Genomic DNA, 24,949 nt, shown 5'->3' on the forward strand with positions numbered 1-24,949 from the left:
GATCAAAAGCCTGTCTACCAGCGGAAGGGTCTGGACCAAAGCTGCTCGGTGAACCCTGAGTTTGAGTTTCCTCAACTGTGATATGCAGATGACAGGACTTCCCTTACAGGTGACATTTAACCTTTGGCGTGAAGAGCACTGTGCGTAGCACTTGCAAAGCCCACAGCACAGTGCCTGGCACATAGAGGTGATCTTTGCACTCAGTGTGTCTAACTCCCAGAGAGCCTTGGGGGTTAAAAGATGTCAGTCCTGGGGTCTTGGCAAAGGCATATTCTCTGGACCACTGAACTGGCTGGTCCTTTGGGCTGGGCATGTGGTCAGTTGAACAATTCTGAATTTCACAGTTTTGAGTTTCCCCGGTCTGTTAGGGAGCAATCAGAATTGGCATCCCCATAGGTCTGTTAACCCAAGAGACTGTTACAGGCAGAGCCTGAGGAGTGCCCTCTGGAGAAGTGTGTGAGTTCAGTTTAATTCAGTTCATATAAAGATTTCCTTAGTTTCTTATGTGCCAGGCATCAAGCCCAAAGCTGGAGAAACTGCAGGAAACAAGGCAGACATTTCTCTCAAAGAGCTTAGAGTCTGTCCAGGAGACAGATGATGGAAATGCAAGTTCTGTACAGTGGGGTGAAGTCTGGGACCGGGATGGCACAGGATCCCATGGGAGCCTGTGGAGGGGATCCCAACCCAGACCCAGGGCCGGGGGCAGAGGGTTGGGAAGGCTTGAGAGAGGAAGTGAGTTCTCTGCTGACTTGAAAGGGAAATGGTACTTTGTTACTGGTTGAATATGCATTTTTAAAAATTGTTAATGGGGTTGATGTCTTTTCATTTGTGTTCCCTTGATTATGAAGTGTTCATTTATAGCTTGGCTTATTTTATAAGCCTGTAGACCTAGGTATATTTTTCTTAGAAATTTTTAAGAGCTCTTTATGCTTCGGGTTGGTAATCCTTAGATGATGATATAGGTTGCAAATATTTTTGTCCATTAACTATTTGAATATTTAATGGATTTTTTTTTTAAAAACATAAATCCATCCAAAGTGTTCTTTAATCAAATCTAACCAATTTGCCTTTATGGATGCTAGTTTTGATGCTACTCTTTCAGTTCATCCCACCTGAGGTTAGACGGCCAGGTTCTTCCAGGAGTAGGATTAAACGTGGTTAAATGTGTGAGGCATGATTTGGTTTTTCCTTTTTTTCCAAATGGTTAAGCCCACTGTTTTAAAACCATTTATTAAATAAGCCATCCTCCTTTTAATGGATCGGAAACGACACTTTAATCATATACTGAAGACTGTCTCTTTCTCTCACATACACACACATTCACAGAGGAGTCTATTTCTGGATCTTTAGTCTCTCCCACTGATTGCTGTGTCCACTCCTATACTCATACCAGATCGCTAAAGTTATTTTAGCCTATAACAACATTTTAATATCTGGAAGGGTTACTCTTCCCTTTAAATTTTTTTCTTGGCTTTTCTCCACGTTAATTCTTTTAGACTAGAGGTTCTTACTTAAGGGCATGCATCATGATTACTAGTGAAGTGTTCCAGAAACACAGTTGCCCGGTTTCCACCTCCATCATGGAAAATCTCAGCCTCTCAGGTGCGGTCCACCATTAGAGCATTTGCCAGACGGCAGAGGGGTAGAGAACCTTGACTCTGGATAAGCTTCTGAGGGTAGAAGCCACATCTGCCCGCTTTCTGTTTATTCTCAGCTCCGGTGTCTGCCGCCACATGGGTGGCACACAGTCAATATTTGTTAAATGAAAGAGTATATGAATTAATGTTTCTTTGTAACCAGCATCCTCACTTTGAACTTGGACTCTCAAAGATCACTTATGTTAGGGAAGGCGGGGCACCAGTCCAGCCTGGTGAGAAATATGAAAACACTCATCTGAGGAACAGTGTGAGTTCTGTGAGAAGAGGGTTGCTGCACACAATACCTGCAGGCTGGACCCGAGGAACAGGGAGCAGATACATCCTGTGTTCCTCCAGGACACAGTGACAGGTACGCAGTTTCAGGGACACCTCATAGGTTATTAGGAGGGCTCAGATCCATCAGAAAATGAGAACAGGCGCCCGTATATTGAGTGGATTGGCCACCTCTCCACCACTGGGGGTGTTTACACGGAGTGTGTGTTGCCACCTTGTGGGGAGTGATTTAGAGAAGGTTCCTGCATTCAGTAGCTTTTGAGAGCTGGTAATGTCTAAGATCTCTTTTAGAAGGGAAATTTTTGATTTTACAAATATCTGTTGAATGAGTTCTGCGATTCAAAGAGATGGGAAGGTTCTGGGGGAGTTTTCTTGTTGGTCAGAAGTCACTATAGAGGTCACCATAGAGGGAGATCCCCACCGAGGTCATATTGACCATGAACATGTCACATCCCGAGACTTGTTATGGGACTGACACTCACCCTTGCCATGTGATGTTTCGATAATCCAGGTGCAGTTCAAGTTGTTGGGGTAGAAGTCAGGGAATCCTGGTGACAAGATGGTCCCACTGGAGCCTTGAATGAAGCCACCACAGAGTGCTGGAGAGGAGTGGAGAGGACATTGAAAGACCAGTGGCCCAGGGAGCTCCCCCCACAATCCTTCCGGGATCCCATCCCCCATCTCCTCTCAAACCCCCAACTCTCACTGACAGGGTAGGGGAGTCAGTGCCCCTTCCAGCCATTGTGTTTTCACAGCAGGAAAGCAGTCATTTACTTGAGCGTCCCCCTTACGGTGTGTCTCACCTTCACAGCTGGGCAGGGCCCGGCTCCACTGGAAGTTGGGCTCACACTCCAGGGGCTCCCCGTCACTTAATGTGTAGCCCGAGTCACAGCTGAAGGTCACCAGGGCACCCACATAGAAGTCGTTCCCATGACGCTGCCCAGTTTACGGGGATCCCTGGATCCAGACAGTGATCGGACTGCAGCGTGACAGCTGGAAAAGAGAGCCCACCGCTGGAACAGACAGCTCCCTGCCAGCAGAGAAGGACCCCAGCCTGACTCACAAAGGGAGGGTGGAGAGCCCAGATTGAGAAAAGGCCGAAGTTGTCTCCATCCCTCATCAAATGTGGCTGTCAAGATCCACTGAGGATGTCTGAAGACTGATCTTCAGAGAAAACAAGTAGGCTCAATCTTTGCTTTTTCATCATTCATTCAATAAACATCAGTTGAGTGTCCCCTGTGGCTCAGATGCCACGCGAAGGGTCATGGATACAAACCTGAATAAGAAAATGACCCTCTCCTCATGGTCCTCTCAGCCACAGGTTTCTACAGTGGTCTGCAAAGAACTACATCGACATCAGTCTTTTTAAGTCGAGGCACCCGTGACGAAGGCAGGTGATGAGAGAGGATGAGTGAGTGGGAGACGACACCTCACTCCAACTTCATCACCTGTCAAATACTCGGCCCCCGGAGTGCCCAGCATGGCGGCACGGAGGAGGACCTCTCATAGTTTCTAAAGTTGAGCTCTGAGAGATGCTGAGGGCAAGAAGCCCCTCCCAAGGGGCCCAGCCTAAGTGAGGACGCCCCGTGGACATGGCCGAGCCAGGGGCCTCCTGGTGGAGCACCGTCCTGGGTCCTCTCACCCACCCGGCCTCCCCGAGACTCACTCTCGTAGCGGAGCTGGAAGCCGATGTCCGAGTGACTCTTGTCAGTAGAGAAGAGGAGGTAGAGGTAGTTGCTGGTGCTGATGAGGAACTGAGGGACCTGGGTTCCATGGTAAACCCCGATCAAGGGTGCCGAGTATGTCCGTCCATCTCGCACTTCCAGGGTGTCATAGTTGACCTCGGTTTTAAATCTGCAGAAGATGGGAATGAAGATGACTTGAGAAACCCAACTCGTTAATTTGCAAATGACAAAGGGCCCTGCCTGACCCAGGGCTTCAGAGCCACCTGACGTGGGCAGGTTGGGCTATTTTAACATAATCCGCACACGCTCAGTAGAGACTACTGTTTTGAACCCTCCTCGTCCTCCTGGGTGCAGCGTGGAGCCAGCTCTCCCAGCCCTCTCTGTGGCCTGGGCCCTGACCCATCTTCAGACCTAGAGGCACAATGACCAGCCTCATGGGAGTCAGAATGTTCTAGGCCAGCATTCAGCAAATTACAGCCCCAGGGCCAAATCTGGTCTATAGCCTGTTTTTGTGTGGCTTAAGGGCTAAGAATGATTTTTACATTTATAAAGGAGTATTTTTTTAAGGCAAAACTATGCAACAGATACCCGTAAGTGTCTTATGAAACCTGAAATATTTACTACCTGGCCCTTCACAGAGAAGTTTGCGACTGCTATTCCAGGCCACGAGTGCTTTGTTCAGAAGTGTGTGTTCACCCTTGGGTGGCTACTTAGCCCATTTGGGGGGCACAACCAGGGTGGGAGCTGGAAGTGGGACATAGGAGCAGGATTGGGGTCTGAGGGGAGGAAGATGGCCTTCCCACCCTGGGAACATCAGGACTCTGCTCCTAGGGTGCTAATGCTGGCTTCAGCGCTGGATGGGGGGTTAGGGGAGAGGAGGGCTCTGACATCCCCAGGGATACCCCAGCCTTCTCCTCACCCCTCCAGACATAGTTCTCTAAACAGCACAAACCCCACTACTGAGATAGAACCAAGGCCAAGGGCAAAGCGCATGCAGGCTGTCCCCACCCAGGGCAGTTGATTTGGTGTCCTCTGACCTTGCTGATATTTCAGCATTGGTGCGAGTCCCCACCCACCCGAATCCAGAGATATCACCCCTGCCCCCGCCCCCAGGCTGTAGTTACAAGCACCTGTCAAAGGTGATCTTGATGGGGTAGCCTGGCTGGGCTTCGATCACCCAGGCGCAGCTCAGGGCATCCTTGTAGAAGCCAGGCCAGCCCGGAGACAGGATGGTCCCAGTAGGCGCAGTCAGATGGCCACCGCAGGGAGCTGGGGGGACAGAAGGGAGAGAAGCAGCTTTCTTAGGGGGACAAGTGGATACATTTAAAAACCTCTTTATAAAATGTGTCTGCCAGCAAGTGTTGTGTTTTGTGTGTGTGTGTGTGGAGGATGACATAAACAATATAAACCGTGAGTTCTGTCTTTGGGGACCTTTATGGATATATCCAGTTACATCACCTGCAGTTTCGTGAAGGGCCAGAGGAGAAAAGAATCCTTCAAACAAAGACTTTTGTCATTCTAGAAGGGCTGAAGTACAGCTAGTATTTGGGTCGCACTGGTTCTTTCTTTGTTCCTCACTCAACTGTCAGGCCTCTGGCAGAGGGATCAGCCTGGCCCACCCCCACGCAGTCAGCACCGGGTACTCTGGCACTGGAGCGTGGTCGGAGCCCCAATGCTCAGCTCAGCGCCCCTCACAGCCTGCTCTGCTACGAGCTCCCTGAGAGCATGGACTGCGTGACTCGTCTCACACAACCCGGAATCCCTGCATCCCCAGTCCTCAGCCTAGTGCTTGGCACACAGGTGTCCTGCAGTGACTACTGCTAGAATGAGTGAGTGAGTGGATGGAGGAATGGTGAGCGTGGTCCACTGGCAGGTAAATCCACAAGACCTGAGGGGGCCAGACGCACCTCCTGGCTCTGAGCTTGCAGACCATGTCCTCTCGGCCCCTTCTTTCCATCCCTCAGCTTCCTGTTCTCTCTCCCCACCTTCCCCATCACTCCTGCCTCTCCCTGCAGCCAGCCCCTTGGCCCCTGTGGTGCTCATCAGAGCTAGTCCAGTGCTCCGCCTTCAGGGCACGTGGCTGGATTTCACCATCCACCCCTTTTGTGTCCACGTATGCAAGGCCACATGACATCCCTGACCCATCAAATGAGGGCAGAAGTGATGTGGGTCATGTCCACATGGGAACAGGAAGAGCCCAGCACACGATGTGCAGTTTCCTGCCTCACTTGGTGACTGTGGGAGTGACGTCTAGATGGGAGGCCCGCCAGCCTGGGCCTTTTGGTGACTGAGAAGCGGAGCCCTTGATGACCCATGTTACACAGGTAGCCTGAGTAGCTTGTGTGAGATAGAAACTCCTGTTTTTAAGCCACTGAGATTCTGTGTGGTTAGATTCTGACGGTCTAACCACGCCCACCCAGACTGAGACCCCTCCCTCCCCGACACCGATGGGTGAGGACATGGACTTCCACCCCCAAGGCTGGGGCTGCTGTTACCACCACCACTCGGGCTGAGCCTCACCTGTCTAATGCTGTTCACTCTTCACCACACACAGACTCCGTGAGGGCACAGCTACTATTACCTCCACTTTATGGCTGAAAAAGCTGAGGCTTACGGAGGTGAAGTAACCAGCCCTTGCTAACTAGGGTTAGCAAGTGGCAGAGCTGGGATTCAGACCTGGGAAGACAGCATGAATCCAGAGATCTTAAGTGAAGCAGATTCCCAGTTTTAAAGGAACCCCGGCTTCCTCGGAACCCCTTCCTAGGGGGCTACTAGATGCCAACAGTGCTCTGAACAAGACTGCAAAGGAAAGGGGCCGAAGAGCTACACAACACTCCTATCTCTGCAAATTTCCCCAAGTAATCAGCCTCAGAAAACACAACCAAATGGATCACCCTTTTCACTCTCAACTCTACAAACTTCCTGAAAATATCCAAAATAATTGTCAAGTATTCTTGACAGTAAGTTATATAAGGAAGTTTAATGAACAAAGAAGATAAAAACAATAAGAATGGTAATGATGTTAATAGCAGACAGCTCATACTGATGGCTTAGGATGCTAACTGCTTGTTATTATGCTTATAATCTCCTTTGAATGGGCACAGCATTTATGAAGTTATCCCCATTTTACAGAGGAGAAAACTAAGGCTGAATAGGCTAAGAGACTAGATCAAGAGCTCATAAAGTTAGAGCGGAGATTTTACCTCAAGACCTCTGTCTGCAAATCCTCCTGCAGCACATAACATACTACAGCTGCAGCTGGCCAGTCTGAGCTCACGGGTATTGCGTTTACTACGTGCTGCGCTTTACGTGGATTTTCCTTGTGACAACTGCAACACTAAAGGCAGATACCATTATCAACCTCATCTTACAGGCGGGGTGATTTTGCCACTTTCAGTAATTGAGGCTTGCCGAAACTAATTACATAGCGCCGATACCAAGCGTTTAAAGTGTAAATTGCCTATAGGTACCGATTTCAAAATCCATCCATCCACATCACTGAAACTGCTCATGCTTTCCTCTACTTTCCAACGGACTTGCAAGACTTGGGAGGTGGGGAGGGGCGTGCCTACTGCTGTGTGCCTGGGTCTCCGATTGGGGGGTGGGGACTCTCTCTTGGCTCCCAGTCAACATAGACCCAGCCTCTTTGGTTGCTGGACGGCGATGTCCTCACTCACTTTTCAGGAAGCCACAGATCACCCCGTCACTACTGCCTGCCAAGGCTACTCCCCATCCAGTCATATACATCGATGAAGCCCTGCCTAAAATCTCCAGAGAGGGAAACTCACATCTCTCCTTTGGCCTCCGCCATTTTGTTCTCTTCCTCTGCCGTGTTGTTTCATGACCCTGGCTAGTCCACCTCTTCTCCCGCTCAGGTGAAGGGCACACAGCCTCTCCATTCATTCAGTCCTTCCCTCTCTTTCTAGTTCATTTTCACATCCCAGAGTGGCAGTTGCCAGGCAGGGAGAAGGAGAGGATTCCTAAGTGCAGTGTCTCATTAACATTTGAGAAGATGCTCAGCCTCACTCTTACTAAGAAAATACAAATGAAAACTACACTGGAAAGTTATTTCTCCTCCATCAGATAAAACCCAAAGTCTGACGACACGTGAAGCCGAGGGATAGTAGGAATTCTAGTACTTTGCTGCTGGAGATGCAAAAGGGCACCATCCCTGTGCAGGGAAATTCGGTAACATTCAGCAAAATTCAAAGGCATTTATGCTCTCACCCAGCAACTCTACTTCTAGAACTCTATCCCAAAGATATACTGGCAAAAATATGAAAAAAAGTATATCTATATATACACACACACACACACATATATATATAATATGTACCAGGTTATATAAGGCAGCTCTATTTATAACAGCTAAAGAATAGAAACAAACCCAAACGTTCAGCAGTAGGGAGCGGACTGAATGAATTGGGGTAATCAACAAAATGAACTATTTCTGCAGCTATAGAACACGAATGAGGAATATTCTGTACAATGTCATGGTCCCCAGCATATTTTATGAAGTGAATAAAAGCAAGAAAGAGAGGTCAGAGGTAAAAGCAAGGGTACAGTACAATTCCATTTACCTAAGAAAAAGGTGGGAGACACACATGTATTTACTCATATTAACAATCAATGAAAGGGGAAACCCCAAACTCAGAAGGTTACCTGTGGGAGGAGGGAGGGGCCAGGGTAGAAGCTAGACTTCCTCAGAATGTACCTTCTTGTAGAGGTTTAGCTTTGGAACTATGTAAATATTTTACATAATTTAAAAAGATTTAAATTTGATAAGCAATATCTCAGAATTTAAAAGCAGAGTAAAATAAATAAATGTAATACTGTATCAGTTGGTAGCATAATTGCACATGAAGAAGCTAGTTAATGGATTTTAAAACATGGGAATTTGCTAGTCCATCCCTAGTAGGATGGAGAGACAAGAGGAATTGAAAGGAAAAAAACTAAAACGATTTTCAGTAATCGTATTGCTGTTGGTAGTAGTGGTATTACCACTCTGGGACTCCAGGGTGTATATCACGGAATGGGAAATTACGTTGGTATAGAACTGGGATTATCAGCAAGGATTAAAGGAGATACAGATACAACATTGAGGAATTTAAATGAAAAAGTGTTCTTACGTTTGAAATGAAATCAACTCATGATGCATTTTATCTTTTAAAAAGTGTTTCTTGGCTCTGGTCATTGACAAGTCTTAGAAATAAGAACCTTCTCAATTGTAACAAGTGCTCCCAGTGCCCAGATTCTAAAGATCATTTCTCACCAAAAGGAACCAGGACTCTTTGGGGAAACAGTTGCTTCTAGGTCAGGGACAGAAAATGTATAAGATGAGGTTGGGCCAACTTCAGAAGCCCCCCACCGGCCAATGGGACAATTTAAGCACCAACTAGAGTAATAACTACGATGGATTTAAAAGGATAAAACACGTTTATATCCTTTGGATTGTAATGATGCTAAAAAAAATGTTCGACTTTGGAAGATGTTAGAATGTCAATTCATTAGTATGAAAACTGGTAAATAAGGGAAAATAATTAAGTATTTCCAGCTTGTGAAAGAAGAAGAGATAGAATGTTAGCATTTTGCCGTGTCTAGGCTATGATCACTGATGGCTCCTAACATCACCCAAAGAGAAACAGCCAGACATGATGTGCTTCTGACGGAGGCCCAGAGCCCTACCTGAAAAGCATTCTGGCCAAAATACACAACGTAAATCTGATTGGGCTTCTAGATCTTACTGCCAATTAAAGGAAACCTAAGAAAGAGAGGACCACGCCTGACAACCTCCCAGGGATGTAATCGCCAAAATTCAGATTGCAGGAGACTCCCCAGGATAAATGTCGCCAGGGAGTGGGGTAGATGCCTACAGATGGAAATGGACTTGAGACATCTCAGCCAGTTGTGATGGATGAACCTCCCTAGGATTCTGACTTTTAAAAAAATATTATCAAAGGAAGGATTAGATAAATAACCATGGAAAGTTGATGGCATTCAGTAATTATTTTTTATATTTTTTAAGATCCTGGAATTGTGGTTCTGTTTTAAAGAGTTCTTTTCATCTGTTAGAGATACCCACTGAAATGTTGTGGATGGAGTATTATGCCTGAAGTTTGCTTCACAATAATCCCAGAGCAGGGTCATGGGGTCGGGGGATGAATGAAACAAAACAGGCCATGGGTTTATAATTGTTGAAGCTGGGGGATGGGTACACGGGGATTCTCTATTCTATTCCCTCTGTTTGAAATTTTCCATTAAAAAAGGTTAGGGTGAAAAGAAGGAAACACATACACACACACACACATACACACATGAAAAAGAAAAGAAAGAGGGGAGGGTCCTGCCTTGAACTGGGAGAAGAACTCAGCAATAAGACAAAAGAGGGACCCAGTGCCTTATCCCACTGCCTGGCACACAGTAGGTGCTCAATAAATATTTTGTTGAAGGAATGAAATACTAGTTGAAAGGTAGAGATGCCAGATGTTATGATTGCACTGTGTCCCCCCAAATTAATAGGTTGAAGCCATAACCCCAGTGTGAATGGCTTTGGAGATGGGCCTTTAGGGACATATGACGGTGAAATGAGGTCAAAAGGGTGGGTCCTAATCCGATGGGACTGGTGTCCCTAGAAGAAGGAAGAGATACCAGAGGTGCATGCACACAGAGAAAAAGGCGATGTGAGGACACAACAGGAAGATGGCCACCTGCTAGCTAAGGAGAGAGGTATCAGGAGAAAGCAACCTGCCAGCACCTTGACCTTGGACTCCCAGCATCCAGAACTGTGAGGAAACACATTTCTGTTGCTTAAGTCACCCAGTTTGCGGTGTCTCATTCCAGCAGCACAAAATGGTGAATGTGCTGAGCTTCTGATGAGGGGCTGGTGTCCCCTAGCTCTCCTGACCTCGAGTGCTAAGTTGGATGAGGCAAAGGGCAGTTGGGGATGGGGATGGAGCCAAGTGACTCCAGGAGCTGGTGCTCCTGAGCCCTCCCCAGATGCCGGAAGCTCACTCATGTGTGCGTCTGCTTTTCCCGTACATTCACCCTCACAAAACCTTCAGGTGGATACTAGTGTTAGCCTCACTTCACAGTGGAGGAAACAGGTACAGAGAGCTTGGGTACTGGTCCAGAAACGCACAGCCAGGAAGTGGCAGAGCTGGGGCTGAAACCCGGGCAGTCTGGCCCCAGAGCCTGAGTTTCTACCCACTATGGGTGGACGTGGTAATGCCCACCCTGACCACTGCCCTCACAGGGGTCTCAGTGTGAATGACGAGAAGCAGTGGAAGCTTTTTCCTTTGCTCCCTCCAGCCCTGCCTCCCCACCACCCGCCCATACCCCTCACCACCCATTCTTTATTTTGTGGTAGAACGAAAGGAGAATGAACTTAGGAGTCGGACAGACCAACCACATTTAGTGGTTAAAAGTAACGCTCATATGTGGAATGCAAAAAAAAAAAAAAAAAAAAAAGAACATAAATACAAAACAGAAACAGACTCATAGACATAGAATACAAACTTGTGGTTGCCAAGGGGGCGGGGGGTGGGAAGGGACAGACTGGGGTTTCAAAATATAGAATAGATAAACAAGATTATACTGTATAGCACAGGGAAATATATACAAGATCTTGTAGCTCACAGGGAAAAAAAAAGTGACAATAAATATATGTATGTTCATGTATAACTGAAAAATTGTGCTCTACACTTGGAATTTGACACAACATTGTAAAATGACTATAACTCAATAAAAAAAAAGTTAAAAAAAAAGTAACGGTTCTGGTATCAGAATAATGGATTTGAATCCTGATTCTCCCCTCCACTTAGCTGTGTGATCTTGGGTGAGTTACTTAACCACTCTGGGCTTCAGTTTCCTCATCTGTGAAATGAAGATCATAAGAGAACCTCCCTCATAAGGTTGTCAAGAGGCTTGCAAAGCACTTGACTGAGTATTTAGCAGATAGTAAATGCTTAATGATTACTAGCTGGTTGATCTCAGGCAAGTCAATTCACCTTGCTGGTTTGCAGATTTCTCATGCCTACAGCATGATAATCTTTCTCACAAGAAGATTAAATAAAAGAATCTTAGAAACTTATAGCTACCCTTTTCCTGTCCTTAGAGGCCTAAATGAACTACCATCATCACTTAGCTTCCTCTGGTGGGAGTGGGAAGAACTGACCTTTCTTTTTCATAGGGCTTTTTTTTTTTTTTGTAATTATAAAAGTAACACATTTAGTATACATACAGAGAGAAAAAAATGTGGATGTGTTTACAGCAAACTGTTAAACTATTTTTCTCTGGGGAGTGGGGTTAGGAAATAAGTATTTTTTCCCTTTAACTTCATTGCACTTGTGTATTGTTTAAATTCTTTTACAACCACCAAGTATTGCTTTAAAAATGAAAATGCATACTCCCTTTAGATAATTTATCTCCTTTTTGCCCTGTATATTTCTTGTAAGCAGCATATATTTTTTTTAAAACCCAGTGTGAGAGTTTTTGTCTTCCAATAGGGAGTTTAATTACCTTTATTATCATAACTGATATGTTTGTCTTACTGCTGTCAGTTTGTGTTATGCTGTCAATTTCTGCTGCTTCCATGTGGTGTCCTGTTTTCTTTGTCTTTTGTGATAGGCAGTATGTTTCCTTTTGTTTTCGTTTTCTACTGGGATATGGAAAGGGGAAAACCTGCTTTTCATCCTGTTTGTAGACGCATTTAAGTTTTTCACAAGCATATTTGAAATCATATTCTCTCTAGTGATAGAATTCAGGAAAAATACAATAACAGGGTAGCCAAGAGCCTGGGTTTGGATGCTGGTTCTGTCACAAGCTGGGAGGACCCTGGACAAGTGACAACTTCTTTGTGCCTTAGAGGGAAAGTAAGGACACCTACTTTCTGGACTGTTGCCTGGCTGAAATGAGGTAACGCCTGTAAAACATTGATCATGGTGATGTGTGATTAGTTACTGCTTCCTTAAAAGAGACAAGAAAGAGAGGAACGGAGGGGGCGGGGGAGAGAACCTCGCACTCCTTTGTAGCTGCTTCACTACTTGGAAGTCTTTCTTAGGAAATTTCTGATGTTAAACATATGGACCCCTTATGTCCTCTGTTCTCTAGATCGGGGTCCTCAAACTAGAGCCCGAGGGCCAAATCAGACCCATTCATCGTTTTTGCATAATGATGGCAGAATTGAGCTGAGATCACATGGTCCACAAAGCCGAAGACACTTCCTAGATGGCCCTTTAAGAAGAAGTTTGCTGACTTCTGCTTTACATCAGCCAGACGATCATCCTTCTTTCTAAATTTAGGAGAAGGAGCCATTTTCTCCCTTGTCCTATTATAGCCTCTCAAAAGCAAAGAGGCTCTTAGCATATATTAAAAGATTTTTTAAAAGACCATTAGCTCCCATATTTAATTGTCCACAAGGTGGGGATACTTAATCAAAAACAAAACTAGAAAAAATGGAAAGACAAAGATGCTGATTACAAAGCAGGGTTCTCCCAAGGCTCGGATACAGGAGGGAAAGGGGCCAAGGAAGGGCCAGATTCCAGGGGTTCTTACCCTGTCTGGTTTCAAGTCTGGACCTGGCCACCCAGTGTCTGGCTCTCACTCTGCCACTCTGATCTGCTGCTCCTCAGGTCCACAAAAATCATCAAATGCCCATCACTGTAAGAAGACCCAGCAGACATTCCCTTGCGCCAAGTCAAGGTCTCTCCCACAGGCTGCCCCCTTATTTCTGGTTGCCTACTGTCCCCCAACCTCAGCGTTTCCCCCTCCAGGGACAGAATAAATGAGAGAGTTTAATTTCAAAATTAAGACTCTGCCTGTGAAACAGTGAACTGCTTTCAGGTCCATTAATGAAGGCTGACTTCTGTTGTGCATTTATGTGGCCTTTGAGTGTTTCATTGCCCGGGCAAAACTGTGGCCTAGAAGCACCTGATTCAGGAGGGTGGGCAGTGGGGAGAAGTCCCTGTAGTTACCAAGTCCTGATGCCTGCCAGGGGGGCCCATTCTGCTGGACTGAGCCCCTACAGGCTCAGTGGCACTGGGGCATGGGCTTCTGCCCAGAAGTCCCACAGTCTTGGTAGGGAGAGAGGACCTATGGGACTGGTAAAGAAAAATGTGATCGTGGTGAGACTAAGGGTCCGATAGAGTGGTCTGGTGGTGGCCCATGAAGAACAAGAGAACCAGGAGGAAGGAGAGATGAGGTGAGTGAGAGATGCCAGAGAAGGTGTCCTGGACCAGATGGACCATGAGGAAAACCAAAGGGGTCAGAGGAGCTGGGCGCGCACAGGGAGGGAGAATGAGGGGCTTGATCTGAAGGAAAGGTGAGACCACCAACCGGCAATCCGCTAGGCCCTGCGTCCTGCTTCCCCTGAAAACAACCGCATCACACAGGCATGGTTATCCCCCTGCTGCTGACATGGGTGGGTGGGTGGGGCTCAACAGGTCCACAGCTGGGAGGGATAAGGCTAGGAATTCACATTTCTCTCACACCAAAGCTTATGCTATTTCCAGAAGCGCTCACTCTGCTGGGTTAAAAAAAAAAAAATCAGATTTGGGTCTGGGACTGCAGGTGGAGAGAGGTCCCTTAGGTCTCCACCCTCTGTCCATCATGTGAGATGAGGAAGAAGCTTTCTGGCTCCCAGAGGAGGGAACCCCAGCCCCTACCTCCTCGGACACCGCCACTGCCTCCAAGGGGCCTGTGAGGGACTCATATTTCATCCACGATTCACAAGTATTTATTGAGGGTCTATTCTGTGCCAGGCATTGTGCTTGGTGCACACATTTGAGGTGATTCCTTTCCTCAGGAAGCTTAATTTGTGTTTTCAATGCCTGCAGCTTGGTGGACCAGATGGCTGGTCTCTGAAATGGAGTCCAAACCCGTCTGCATGGCAGGCCAGGACCGAGGGGACACCTTAACAACCCTCGTGCTTGCTTCAAGCTGGTCTGTCCTTAGTCTCCAGGAGATTGACTGCAAGGATATCAAGGCAGCATTTAACAGAGGCGGCCAGGCCAGGCCTAGGAGATGTCCGAGGGAACTGGGGAAATTAGCATGTGGGGGAGGAGAGAGTGGCAGGCAGCTCGGAAGACTGGAAAACTCACAGCCCCACCAGCACTGCTTCGGGCTGAAGGTGGTCCCCTGGGAGGGAGCTGGCAGCAGGGCTCCTAATGGCTGTGATACTGAGGGCATTCCCAGTAGAAAGAAGAGGTGTTTTTGATGCCTGACAGTCCAGAACCAGTGTTTCTCCAGTTTAATCTCTGGTTGCAATTCACATTTCTGTGCCAAGTGATCCTAGACAGCCCTGGGCATTCCAGCGTGAGGGTGAGAGGAGGGTCCTGGGTCATGGGAGAAGAGGACCAGCAGGGTTTGGTCCCCCTCTTCAGCTGCTCCGGCCGATAGCCTGAACCCCCCGCCCAGCAGGCACGCACCTTCACAGCGCAGCACGGCGCTGTTCCAGACCACGCTACCCTCCTTCAGGACGCAGGTGATGGTTTCCGAGCCTTGGGTCCCGAGGAAGCCTTCGTCACACAGGAAGGAAATGGAGCTTCCCAGCTGGAGGCTGTCGCCAAACCGTTTGCCGTTGACTGGAACGCCGGGGTCGGGACACTCATTGTGTCGGAAGGCTGTGTGGGTGAGGGTCAAGGACATGATTAGGCACAGCTGGTGTGCCGAGGGACACCCCCGGAGAAAATAAGCTTCCTTAGGATGGTCAACCCTAGACCTCCTCCACTTTCCCAAGAACCTGGCATGCTCGGTCGGGGGTGGGGAGCTACATACCCAAGAACCACATGGGGCATAAAGCAGGTGCTTGTCAAACCTCATCTCCTGCCTTCTTAAGCATCTGATCCAACTTCATTCTCACGCCTATTTGTAGATCAGGTGGGGTGGGGGCTGTTTCTCACCTTTGCTCATTTACATCAAATAATGATTTCAGGAAGTAGGTATCATGACTGCAGTTTACAATTGAGGAAACTGAGGCCCATCCTGGTAAAGGAGCAGATCTGTGTCCTCAATGTCAAATCCATTCCATGCTTCCCTAACTTCAGACAGCTATGGGATCATTTATATTGCTGGACACTAAATCCTATGACATGAGTGGACACTGAACACAGTAAACAGGTGCCCTGGAATTAACCCTGTCTGAAGCCATTCCCTTCATTTCCTTGCCTCTTGTCAGGCTGCCTCTCACTCTGCCCAGACAATTGATCAGACAGTGGGGCAGTCGGGGGTGGGGGGTCGAGGAAAGAGTCAGAACACTTTGGGGTTTAATGGAGCTTTGCCTCTTATTAGTTACATGGTTCTGGGCAACTTACGCACTCTTGCTGAAACATGTCTCCTGACCTATAAAATGAGATCACCCTTCACTGGCCGGGTCATTTGGAGACAGGAATGAAATGAAGGTTGATTTGAATTTGAAAGTGGAGAATGCCTGGTACAGCACCTGACAGGTGGTAGGAAGTCCTTAAGTCTGAGTTCCCTCCTCCTTCCTGTTCCCCGCCTTCCTCCATCAGGGATGCCCAGTTCTCACACTTGAGTCCCTGAGGCCATGCCCTATTGGCATCCCTGCTGTTTCAAGGACGTGGCGTTCCGGGGGAGGCCAGGCCCCACGGCTGCACGGGCATGTGACACTTTGAGGAACTCCACTTAGAAGCCTCTGAAATTCCCTAGTGATGGAAAGACTGGCACTGTCAGAAACAGGAGCAGCCCCGGAGGCTGTCAGATCTTGCTGGAGGCAACCCTAGTGATCCCTCCTCCTGAAGGTGAGCTGTGGGAACACCTGACATGGAGACGATCACGATGGCCCCTCGCAGAGCCTCGCTGGAGTCCCTGACACCCTTCCCTCCGAGACTCAAAGCCTATGTCAGCCTGGACTTCAGCCTCCCAATCTTGCTCCATTAGGAACTATGACCATGAGATTGCCCTGACATTTAGAAATACGGAGTGGGAAGGATAGTGGTGCTTGGGGCCCAGACATCCAGACGTTTGTCTATTCAAAACCCTATCAGTCACACACCACACACAAACACACACACACACACACACACACGTACACACAGAGCAGGGATATGGATCTCTTTCCAATGTCTTGGAGCAAAAGTTGTAAGTCAGGGATTTAAATACTGCCCAGTTCTAACTGTCTAGCTCTTCAGTCTCAGTTTCCTGGCACGTGAGAGGGGACAGATCTTAGCTGATGAAGTTTATGTTGTGACGCCTGTGGAGTGCCACACAGTAGGTGCTCAGTTAACAGCAGCTACAATCATCATTGTCCAAAATACTCCACGTGGACGCAGAATCAAGTTTGCTCTAAGGAGCTCTGGGGGTGGAAACGGGGCCCCTGATGCTTGTTACAGGGACACAGACTTCAAGTCTTCATGAAGGGAAGCACCAGCTGTGGAGAGGGGGTCTGGGGAGGCGAGCTCCCTGACACCCATCGGGCAAACTCAAGCTCAGCTTAGAGGATCGTCAGTTGGGTCATGGCCAAGGAGATGAATGTCCTGGTGGGGAGAACACACTAGTTCCCAAACACTTGCCCGTGGACTATAGTCTCACTACCTGTATCGAATCACCTCAAAAACCTGTAAAAAATGTAGATTCTAGGGTCTCATTCCTTAGAGACTCTGACTCAGCAGGCCTGGAATAGGATCATGTTTAAAGGTTATTTCTACCTATCCATCCAACTCTGTCCATATAGATGCACAGAACATTATCTGATGTCTGTAACCGTGGTCACCAAATGTTGGCAATAATCACCTCCGGGTGGGGGCATCTGGGGTGGCAGTCAGCATTTCCTCCTTGACCTGCCCCTGTATTTGACTACTGATGTAGTGGACGCGCATCATGTTTACAATTGGGGAGGACCCTCCAAGAGAAAAGCTGGGTAAGAGCACGATCCTCAGGCCAGGTTCACTGCTTTCTGCCTCTTCTTCCCAAGAGGGAAGGCTCTTCTCCTCGGCTGGGAAGTGGGGACTTACTAGGATGTGGTTTTCCTAGGAGACTGTGAGTACCTGTTTCTGCCCCAGTTCCCCACTGTGTGTCCACACCTACTCTGAATCCTTGGGGTCGTCAGCCCTCACCTCCCTGGGTCAGTGGGCTTCCAGGGATAGTGCTTCCCCTTCTCCTGCTCCCACCAGGGGGAAGAAAGGTCATCGAGCCATTCATGGATCTTTCCTCTCAATAAACATTTACTGACCGTAACCATGACCGGATCCTGCCCTGGGCAGAGGGGATAGAAAGATAAGTAACACACACCCACATCTGTCCAGAGCTCACAATCTCATGGGAAAGTAGGGGTGAGGATAGATAATCTAAAAGCTAGTGCTGCAGTGCTGAATGGGGAAGATGAGGGGAGACAGAACTGGGTTCTGCCTCTCCTGCCCAGAGGTGATGGGAAGACGAGAGCCCTGGAGGAGGCATCTGTGGGAAGATGGGTTGTTTATATCAAGTCCAGTGTCCTGAAGAAGGCGTTGAGGGAAACATGAAGGAAGGGCTTTGGCTTGGGGGGGGTCCTTTGGAATCTGGGGACCCCAATGACCCCCCCACCCTGCATTTGGCACTTATTGTCTTCAGCTTAACTAGACCCCAAAGACAGGTGGGCCGAGGAAGCAAGACTTCGATGCCAAGGGTGGGAGGGGCGTTGGACAGAGATCAGTTCTGCTGGAACATACCAGAGGGACGAGGTCTATGTGTGTGCTGTGTGCGTGGGGTGGAGCTTGAACTGGGGACTTGCCTTTCACAAGCAGCCTCTGGGAAAGGATCTGGTTAACTACTTAGGCGTAACCATCTTCAGCCCCATTTGATTATGTGCCATTGGCCGAGTTCACCGGGTCCAGGGCTGGTTCTGCCCTGATCAGCCCTTCTTGCTACCTTTGGTGGCTTGCTGTTTCCATTCTCAAAGCTTCTGTCCCCACCCCCAACCTCACCAAAACCTCATGAGACACAGAAATGAAAATAATCATTGCTGAGCATCATGTTACTTCTGGACAAGGGGCCCAGGGCTGAAACTGGAGGTGACAACTTTGGGACTGTGGCCCTGAGAGGGGCCATGAGGAAATGCCCCAAGAGCTGGCTCGAATAAGTCTCAGAGCCAAACAGAAACACTGCTTCAGACCTTTGTTTCTGATCTGACTCTGGGAATGGGAACTGGGCAAGGTGTGGGCAGCCCCCCGGGGAATAAGGGACGTCAGCAGTGAGTAGGCGTCCAAGGACTGGGGGAAGCACCCAGAGAGCCATGGGTAACTAATGAGAGGATAATAGGGGGCTTGCTCTCTCTGGGGCCCTTCCTGCCTCTAGCCGGGCCTTCTAGAAGGAGGAGGGTGGGAGGGAGAAATGAGGCCCAGGCCCCTTTTACATTCTATGTCACACCTGTAGGAAATAGATGCTCAAAGCAAGTGATGTCACAGAAAAGAACACTCGCCCAGCGGCCAGTGCTTCCTGCTTTTCCTGGTCATGCTGGAGCCTCATGCCTGGCACTGCAGCCCTGCAAGGCCCGGGGAACCGGCCCACCCACATCAGCACCCCTCTGGGGGAGCCCCCTCCACCGGACATCCTCGGAGGCCGACACTCAGAGGGGTGGTCAGCTGGAGGCCCAGGGCGGACTCACTGGTAAAGGTGATGTTGAAGCCTCTCTTCCCCGTGGAGTGGTCAGTCTGGAACTCAAGACGGGCCACGTGGCCACTGCTTGTGATGGAGGAGGGGAGCTGGTTTCCTGAGAAGGTGCCCAGGACTGGAGCCTCGGCGGTGGCCCCGTCCTTGATGACCAGGAAGTCAAACTGAGGCTCCACATCAATGTCATTGAAGGCCAGGTGGATGCGGCTCTCGGGCCGGGCGAGGATGAGCCAGACGCAGTGGAGGTGGTTGCCGTAGTCCTCCGGGTAGTTGGGCGACAGGACGACCCCAGAGGGGCTGGTGAAGTTGAAGAAGCAGGAAACTGCAAGAGAAGAGCGGGGGAGGTCAGTAGGCATCCCTGGGTATTCGGCCTGGACCACTGAGGGCTGGGGGAGGGGAAGCATAGTCTTCAGCCTAAAGAGCAACAGAGAGAAAGGGCACCACAAGGGCTGGGCTGGGCTGGCTGGGCTCTGAGCTCTAGGTGGGCGGCAGTGCTGGGTTTCATGCTGCACAGGGTGCTGGGAAGGGGATCTCTGGCAAACTGCAGACTTGGCTGAGTTGCTCTTCTCTGGACCCTCTCCCCTTCCAGGGAGCCCACCCCAGGCAGGTGTCTGCATGATTTCGGTCCCTTGTGTTGGGAAAAAAACCACCATTCAAGCTTAAGTGTAGTCACAGTGTCTGACTCCTCTTAGCTGGTGGTGACCCCCCGGTGGTAAACAGGGGTGGAGATAGTCCAAGTCCATTTCTGTCCTTTGAACATTTTTGGTGGGGGAAATGATAGGGGTGCCCGGGGATTCTGACAACCTCAAAGCTACAAAACTATGCTAGGGAGGTGCCAGGTAAGCACCATCTTCCAGAGACCAAAGCTTTGGAAGAAATGGGGGAGAGGGGAGCAGTGCCTAATCTTGAGACCCGGCCCACTTCCCAAGGACCAACTCTTCTGAAGATCTTTATTTTAAACCCTTTTCATGCCAGTAACTAATAGACCTTGGAACAAGGCTGAGGTAAGTGCTATAAATGGAAAAACAAACACTAAACCAAAATTAAAAAGTAAAATAATAGAATGAAAAAAATGCAACAACATGCCAAAGGGCAACCATCAGTATTGAATTAGAGCTTTTATAATTATGTAAGAACATCGTCAAGATGAGCAAAGAGTGTGCTCAGAGGGTTCTCATGAGAGAAGGTAGAATTAAATGAAAACACAGTCCATTGGCTTCATGGAAACTCGTATGTATTTATTGCCAGTTGCCCAGAAGTTAATATAATCCTTTGGAAGAGAGTGTATGTATTCTTATCAACTGCCATGAAACAATTTAAATATTCTGACTCGGTAATCTCCAGGAATTAGTTGAAAAGGAAAAGAGCCACATGGACAAAGATGTTTCTAGTGACATAAATTTTATTACAGAGGAAAACATGTGAACAACCTACATGTCAGCCCAATAATGTGAGGTAAATTACAGCCTTTAATGTGATGCGGTTTGAACTCAATCATTAAAGTGATAAATATGACCCCGTGGAAAGAAGCACGCTAAACATTTTTCAGTGAAACAGTACATCATAAAATTATATGTATACTTTTGATGATAGCTATTAAATATTTATTTATCTATGGGTAAAGACTGGACATGAACCCCCAAATAAAAGCTGATTAGGGTAAAAGGTTTTGGGGTGGCGTGTTTTCAAAATGAAAACAGTATTTAATTTTTCTGACTGTGAAAATGATATAGGCCCATTGTAAACATATTTTAATATATAAAAGCATAAAGAAGGTAGAAACTAATATGGAGAAATATTTAAATGCTTTTAGAACACTTACATTGATGTTTGGTGTTAATAATATTAAAATTTAAGTAAGTATAATATTTGACTTATTAACAATAATGAAGCTAAGGTGAAAAACAATAATAAAATCATGTTTGCAAAAGAAAAAAAAACTGCACAAAACTAAGGAATTGGTGATTCCTTCTGCTGAGAGCCGCTTCCCTCTCCCTGACTCCACCTGTCTTCCTTTTTCTGCATTAGGCATTTCTTTTCCGACCTGCTACTCAAAGCCCTCCCATCAAATTCAGCAAAGTGAACCTGGTTCCTAGGACACACGCATTCTTCTCCCTGTACTCTCTGTATTTTATAAGTATAGGAAGTTGGAGCCAAGGGGAGAGAAGGACATGAAAAAGCACTTAGGCAACTCGAGGTATAGTTAATAGTAATTGTCATTCTATGCTGTTGGGGCTGACTAAGTGCAGGCACTGTTCTAAACACTTTCATTAATTACTCAATTTAACAGTCACTACAACAGCATGAGAATAGGGACTGTTATTAATCCCATTTAAAGATGAAGACACTGCGGCATATAGAGATTAAGTAATTTGCCAGGGTTACAAGGCCAGTAAATGGTAGCAGCAAATTCAGATCCACGCAAATCTATGCAAATTTAAATCCATCTGGCTCCTGGGGCCAAACCCTTAGCCACCCGTCAACACTGTCTCCCAGTATGAGAACAGAACTACTCACTAAGTCTAACAGTGGAAACCTGGGGGTGTTCTTTCTTAGAATCTGCTAAAGAGCCTTCTGTTGACCCCAAACATCGTATCAGTACTGAACTGGAGGCTGGAGACTGGACACAGATGCCACCCCCCACCCCTCACATAGCTATCCCCTCTACAGCTTTGTGATAGTCCAGCTGGGAGCATAATGCAGATACTGAAGAATCCTAAACCAACAGAGCCAGCTACCTCGAAAACAGAAGGGGAAGACCCACATGGCCTGTCTACCAGTGGAACAGCATCAAGGCGGACCGAAGTCAAAGAAAAGCTCTATGATTTCAGAGGAAAGACCACCAGGGGCACCGCAAGTATGAAAACAAATGGATTTACTGCAGAGAATTTAATTAACATCACCTGAGTCCCTACCCCCAACTCCATCACTTTATCACTTTGTAATTCTTTACTTCATACCTTTTTCCCAGAGTTGCCCTGTTGTAAAGCTCCGGGGGCACCATTTTGAGCAGCTATATATGGTAGCTCTACCTATCACTCTCCAAAATTATCTTGTTCACTGGTTGGCTTAGGGTCTGTCCCTCCCTCTCCCCAACACATACACATAAATTCCATGAGAGCAGAAATCTGGTCTGTTTGATTCCTCTGCATCCCTAATGGCTCCCGCAATGCCTGCCACACTGTAGGTGCTCAAAGACTATTTGCTGAATGAATCAATGAGTATTTAATGGTTGACACCATCTGACAAGATGGTGATATGAATACACGTGCCTCACATCCCCATCCCGTTCCAAGCCCCAAGGATGCCTGTGTCAGCTCTGGAAACGAGAAAAAAATACTGTGCCGTGATCCTCGGTGCATTTCTCTCAGACACAGTACAGATCTGTCCCTAAATAATTTAGAGCAGAAAAGAGTATGATCCAGCCAAATTCTTAAATAGCAAAGACAACAGAAACTGCTTCCCATATCAGATTTCAAAAAATATATTATCCATACAACATTGAAAAAAAACAATACTTGAAGATGCTTTCAACCCAATCAAGAGATGAATCAAAATGCAGAACTCAAGCATGGGAAAGTTACGGTTAATAAAAAATGAAAAAAAGATTGGTAATAAGCAAATAAACCACCTAGCAAAGATCTAAATAATTTCTATAAACGGATTTAGAAAACAGAATGCAAGTGTAAGAAGTATTTGTTGGAAGAGAAGATCTAAGATATCACTCCTGCCCAAACCCCAGGGTAAAATACTGCAGATTATACTGACATGAAGTATAAAGTTGAAGCAAGGAGATATGCTAATTTCCTCATTTTGCAAGAAATTCTGTTACACAGTTTCTGTGGTTAATCAGAGAAATATAGGTTAGAGCGTGTTTTTAAGGATGTTAAGTGTAATTAGTAATAGACTATAAAGTAGCTTATCTTCAAAATTACCAAAGGGGAAAAAGCAAAGCAGTTAATTTAGCAAAAAAATGGAATTCAAAGGAAACAACAAGGACTCATAAAGAGGGGAAATGCAAAGTAAGATGCTGAGAAAAGGGAAAAAAAGAGATAACATCATTCATGATAATAAATGTATACAGGTTAATCTAGCCTAGAAAAATATAACCCTCATTTTGGGAAAAGAAACACAACTTAGTGACTCAGAAAAGTCACAAATAAGGAAACGGGCCAAGATTGCTCAGACTTCAGATTAGAAGAGTGTTATAATTTACCAATGCCCAGGCCCCAAAGAGTCCTATTCATTTGGTGGGAAGCACCCAAGGCACCACGGGTTCTAAAAGCTCCCCAAGTGATCCTAACACACAGTGAGCATCTGAGAACCACTGGTGAAGGCAAATGCAAATCACAAAAATAGGAGTTTTAATATTAATAGCAGACCCTTGGATATTACTAATGTCACACTAGACTCTTGGATGATCCTCTTTTTTTCGGGTCAAGAGTCCTCTAGACATCTACTATGACACATTTTTTTTCTTGTGCCTGGAAAGAGATGGAGCTGATATACTGGTACTGATAGAACAAAAGCATGGCCCTAGAAAGCTTGGTCTTCTGTCCCTAAGTATAATTCAGACTTGTTGCAACAAGGGCAGGAAAAGGGAGTGTGCATTGTCCAACAAAGGTCTAATCTCTCTTGCTCTGGAAAATTAGGTTTACATGTTACATTAAAGTGTTTCTGTTGGAGAATAGAGTTTGCTTCTCAGTGTCCCAGGTGAGGATAACAAAGTGTATTGTGATTGGATCTCATCACTATCAATCACTCAGGTAAAAGAGGGACATGAGGTGCCCTCCCCCTTTGTGAGTAGTTACTGGGTTGTGCTCATGGATCTTGACCTTGAATAAACCTTTAATGGTTCAGGCTTTTGAAAAATAACAAAGGCAGAAAACTCATTAATAAGCAGATGTGTCATTACTGCATATAATATTGGATTATTATTTAACAGGACCTTGAGTAGGAAATAAAAGTTTTGTTGAAAACCACTCTTTCATTGTTTTTTCTTTTGGTGTTCTTACTGCTAGTTTCAGAGCTTGCAAAATGATAATTCAATTACTAGGGATCTGACAAGGCAAAACAAAATCCAAAATCCAAAGACGACAGTAAAAAAAAAAAAAATGGATGACGTGCATATTCCAAAATAAAGTTAGTACAATTATGATACATTTTGCCCCAAAGCACTGAAGCAGACAGAATAAACTATTTTAAAAATACAAGAGTTGGAGAAAAATATACTAATCTGAAGTCAAGAGTGAATAAAGACAAAGAGGCTCTGTAAAATACTATGAGTGTGTATGTTACGTGAAACCCTTCAACCTTCAAACAAAGACCACCACCATCTTTACAAGTGCACATGGAATATTACAGACACGGACCCTACATTAGGCTACAGAGAAATCTCCATAAACTCCTCCACAAAGCAAAAAATTTGGGACACAGTGTCCATTCGCAGTGCAAATAAACTAGAAATCAATGATGAAAGAATAAAGAAAAATCCCTAAGCACCTGAAAATACATAAAATCCTCCCCGAGATAAGTTCTTGAATTCAAAGAGGGAACAAAGGCTGTCAATACAGGCTGCTTATAATGATGATGATGATACTAGGCCAAAGCTATATTTAAGGGAGAGCTCATAGCCTTGTCCATTACTAAATAATAAAGAAATAAGTGAAATGAGTGTTTTAAAAAAGTGACAAAGAGAATAACCAAACATGATGAAGGAGAAAAGGGAGAATA

General features: G+C 46.6%; 1 protein-coding gene across 1 annotated transcript in view; it reads right to left on the reverse strand.

The window, feature by feature from the left end:
• Positions 1 to 24,949, reverse strand: part of CSMD2 (CUB and Sushi multiple domains 2) — a 473,825-nt gene that overhangs the window by 194,623 nt on the left and 254,253 nt on the right. Inside the window, 7 exon segments of the mRNA XM_032495868.1 lie at positions 2,414 to 2,530; positions 2,735 to 2,873; positions 2,875 to 2,924; positions 3,598 to 3,785; positions 4,747 to 4,885; positions 15,040 to 15,234; positions 19,212 to 19,538. Of these exon segments, the coding sequence (XP_032351759.1) occupies positions 2,414 to 2,530; positions 2,735 to 2,873; positions 2,875 to 2,924; positions 3,598 to 3,785; positions 4,747 to 4,885; positions 15,040 to 15,234; positions 19,212 to 19,538 (1,155 nt within the window).

Source organism: Camelus ferus, chromosome 13 (assembly GCF_009834535.1).
Source record: "Camelus ferus isolate YT-003-E chromosome 13, BCGSAC_Cfer_1.0, whole genome shotgun sequence".
In the NCBI taxonomy this organism is placed as follows: domain Eukaryota; kingdom Metazoa; phylum Chordata; class Mammalia; order Artiodactyla; family Camelidae; genus Camelus; species Camelus ferus.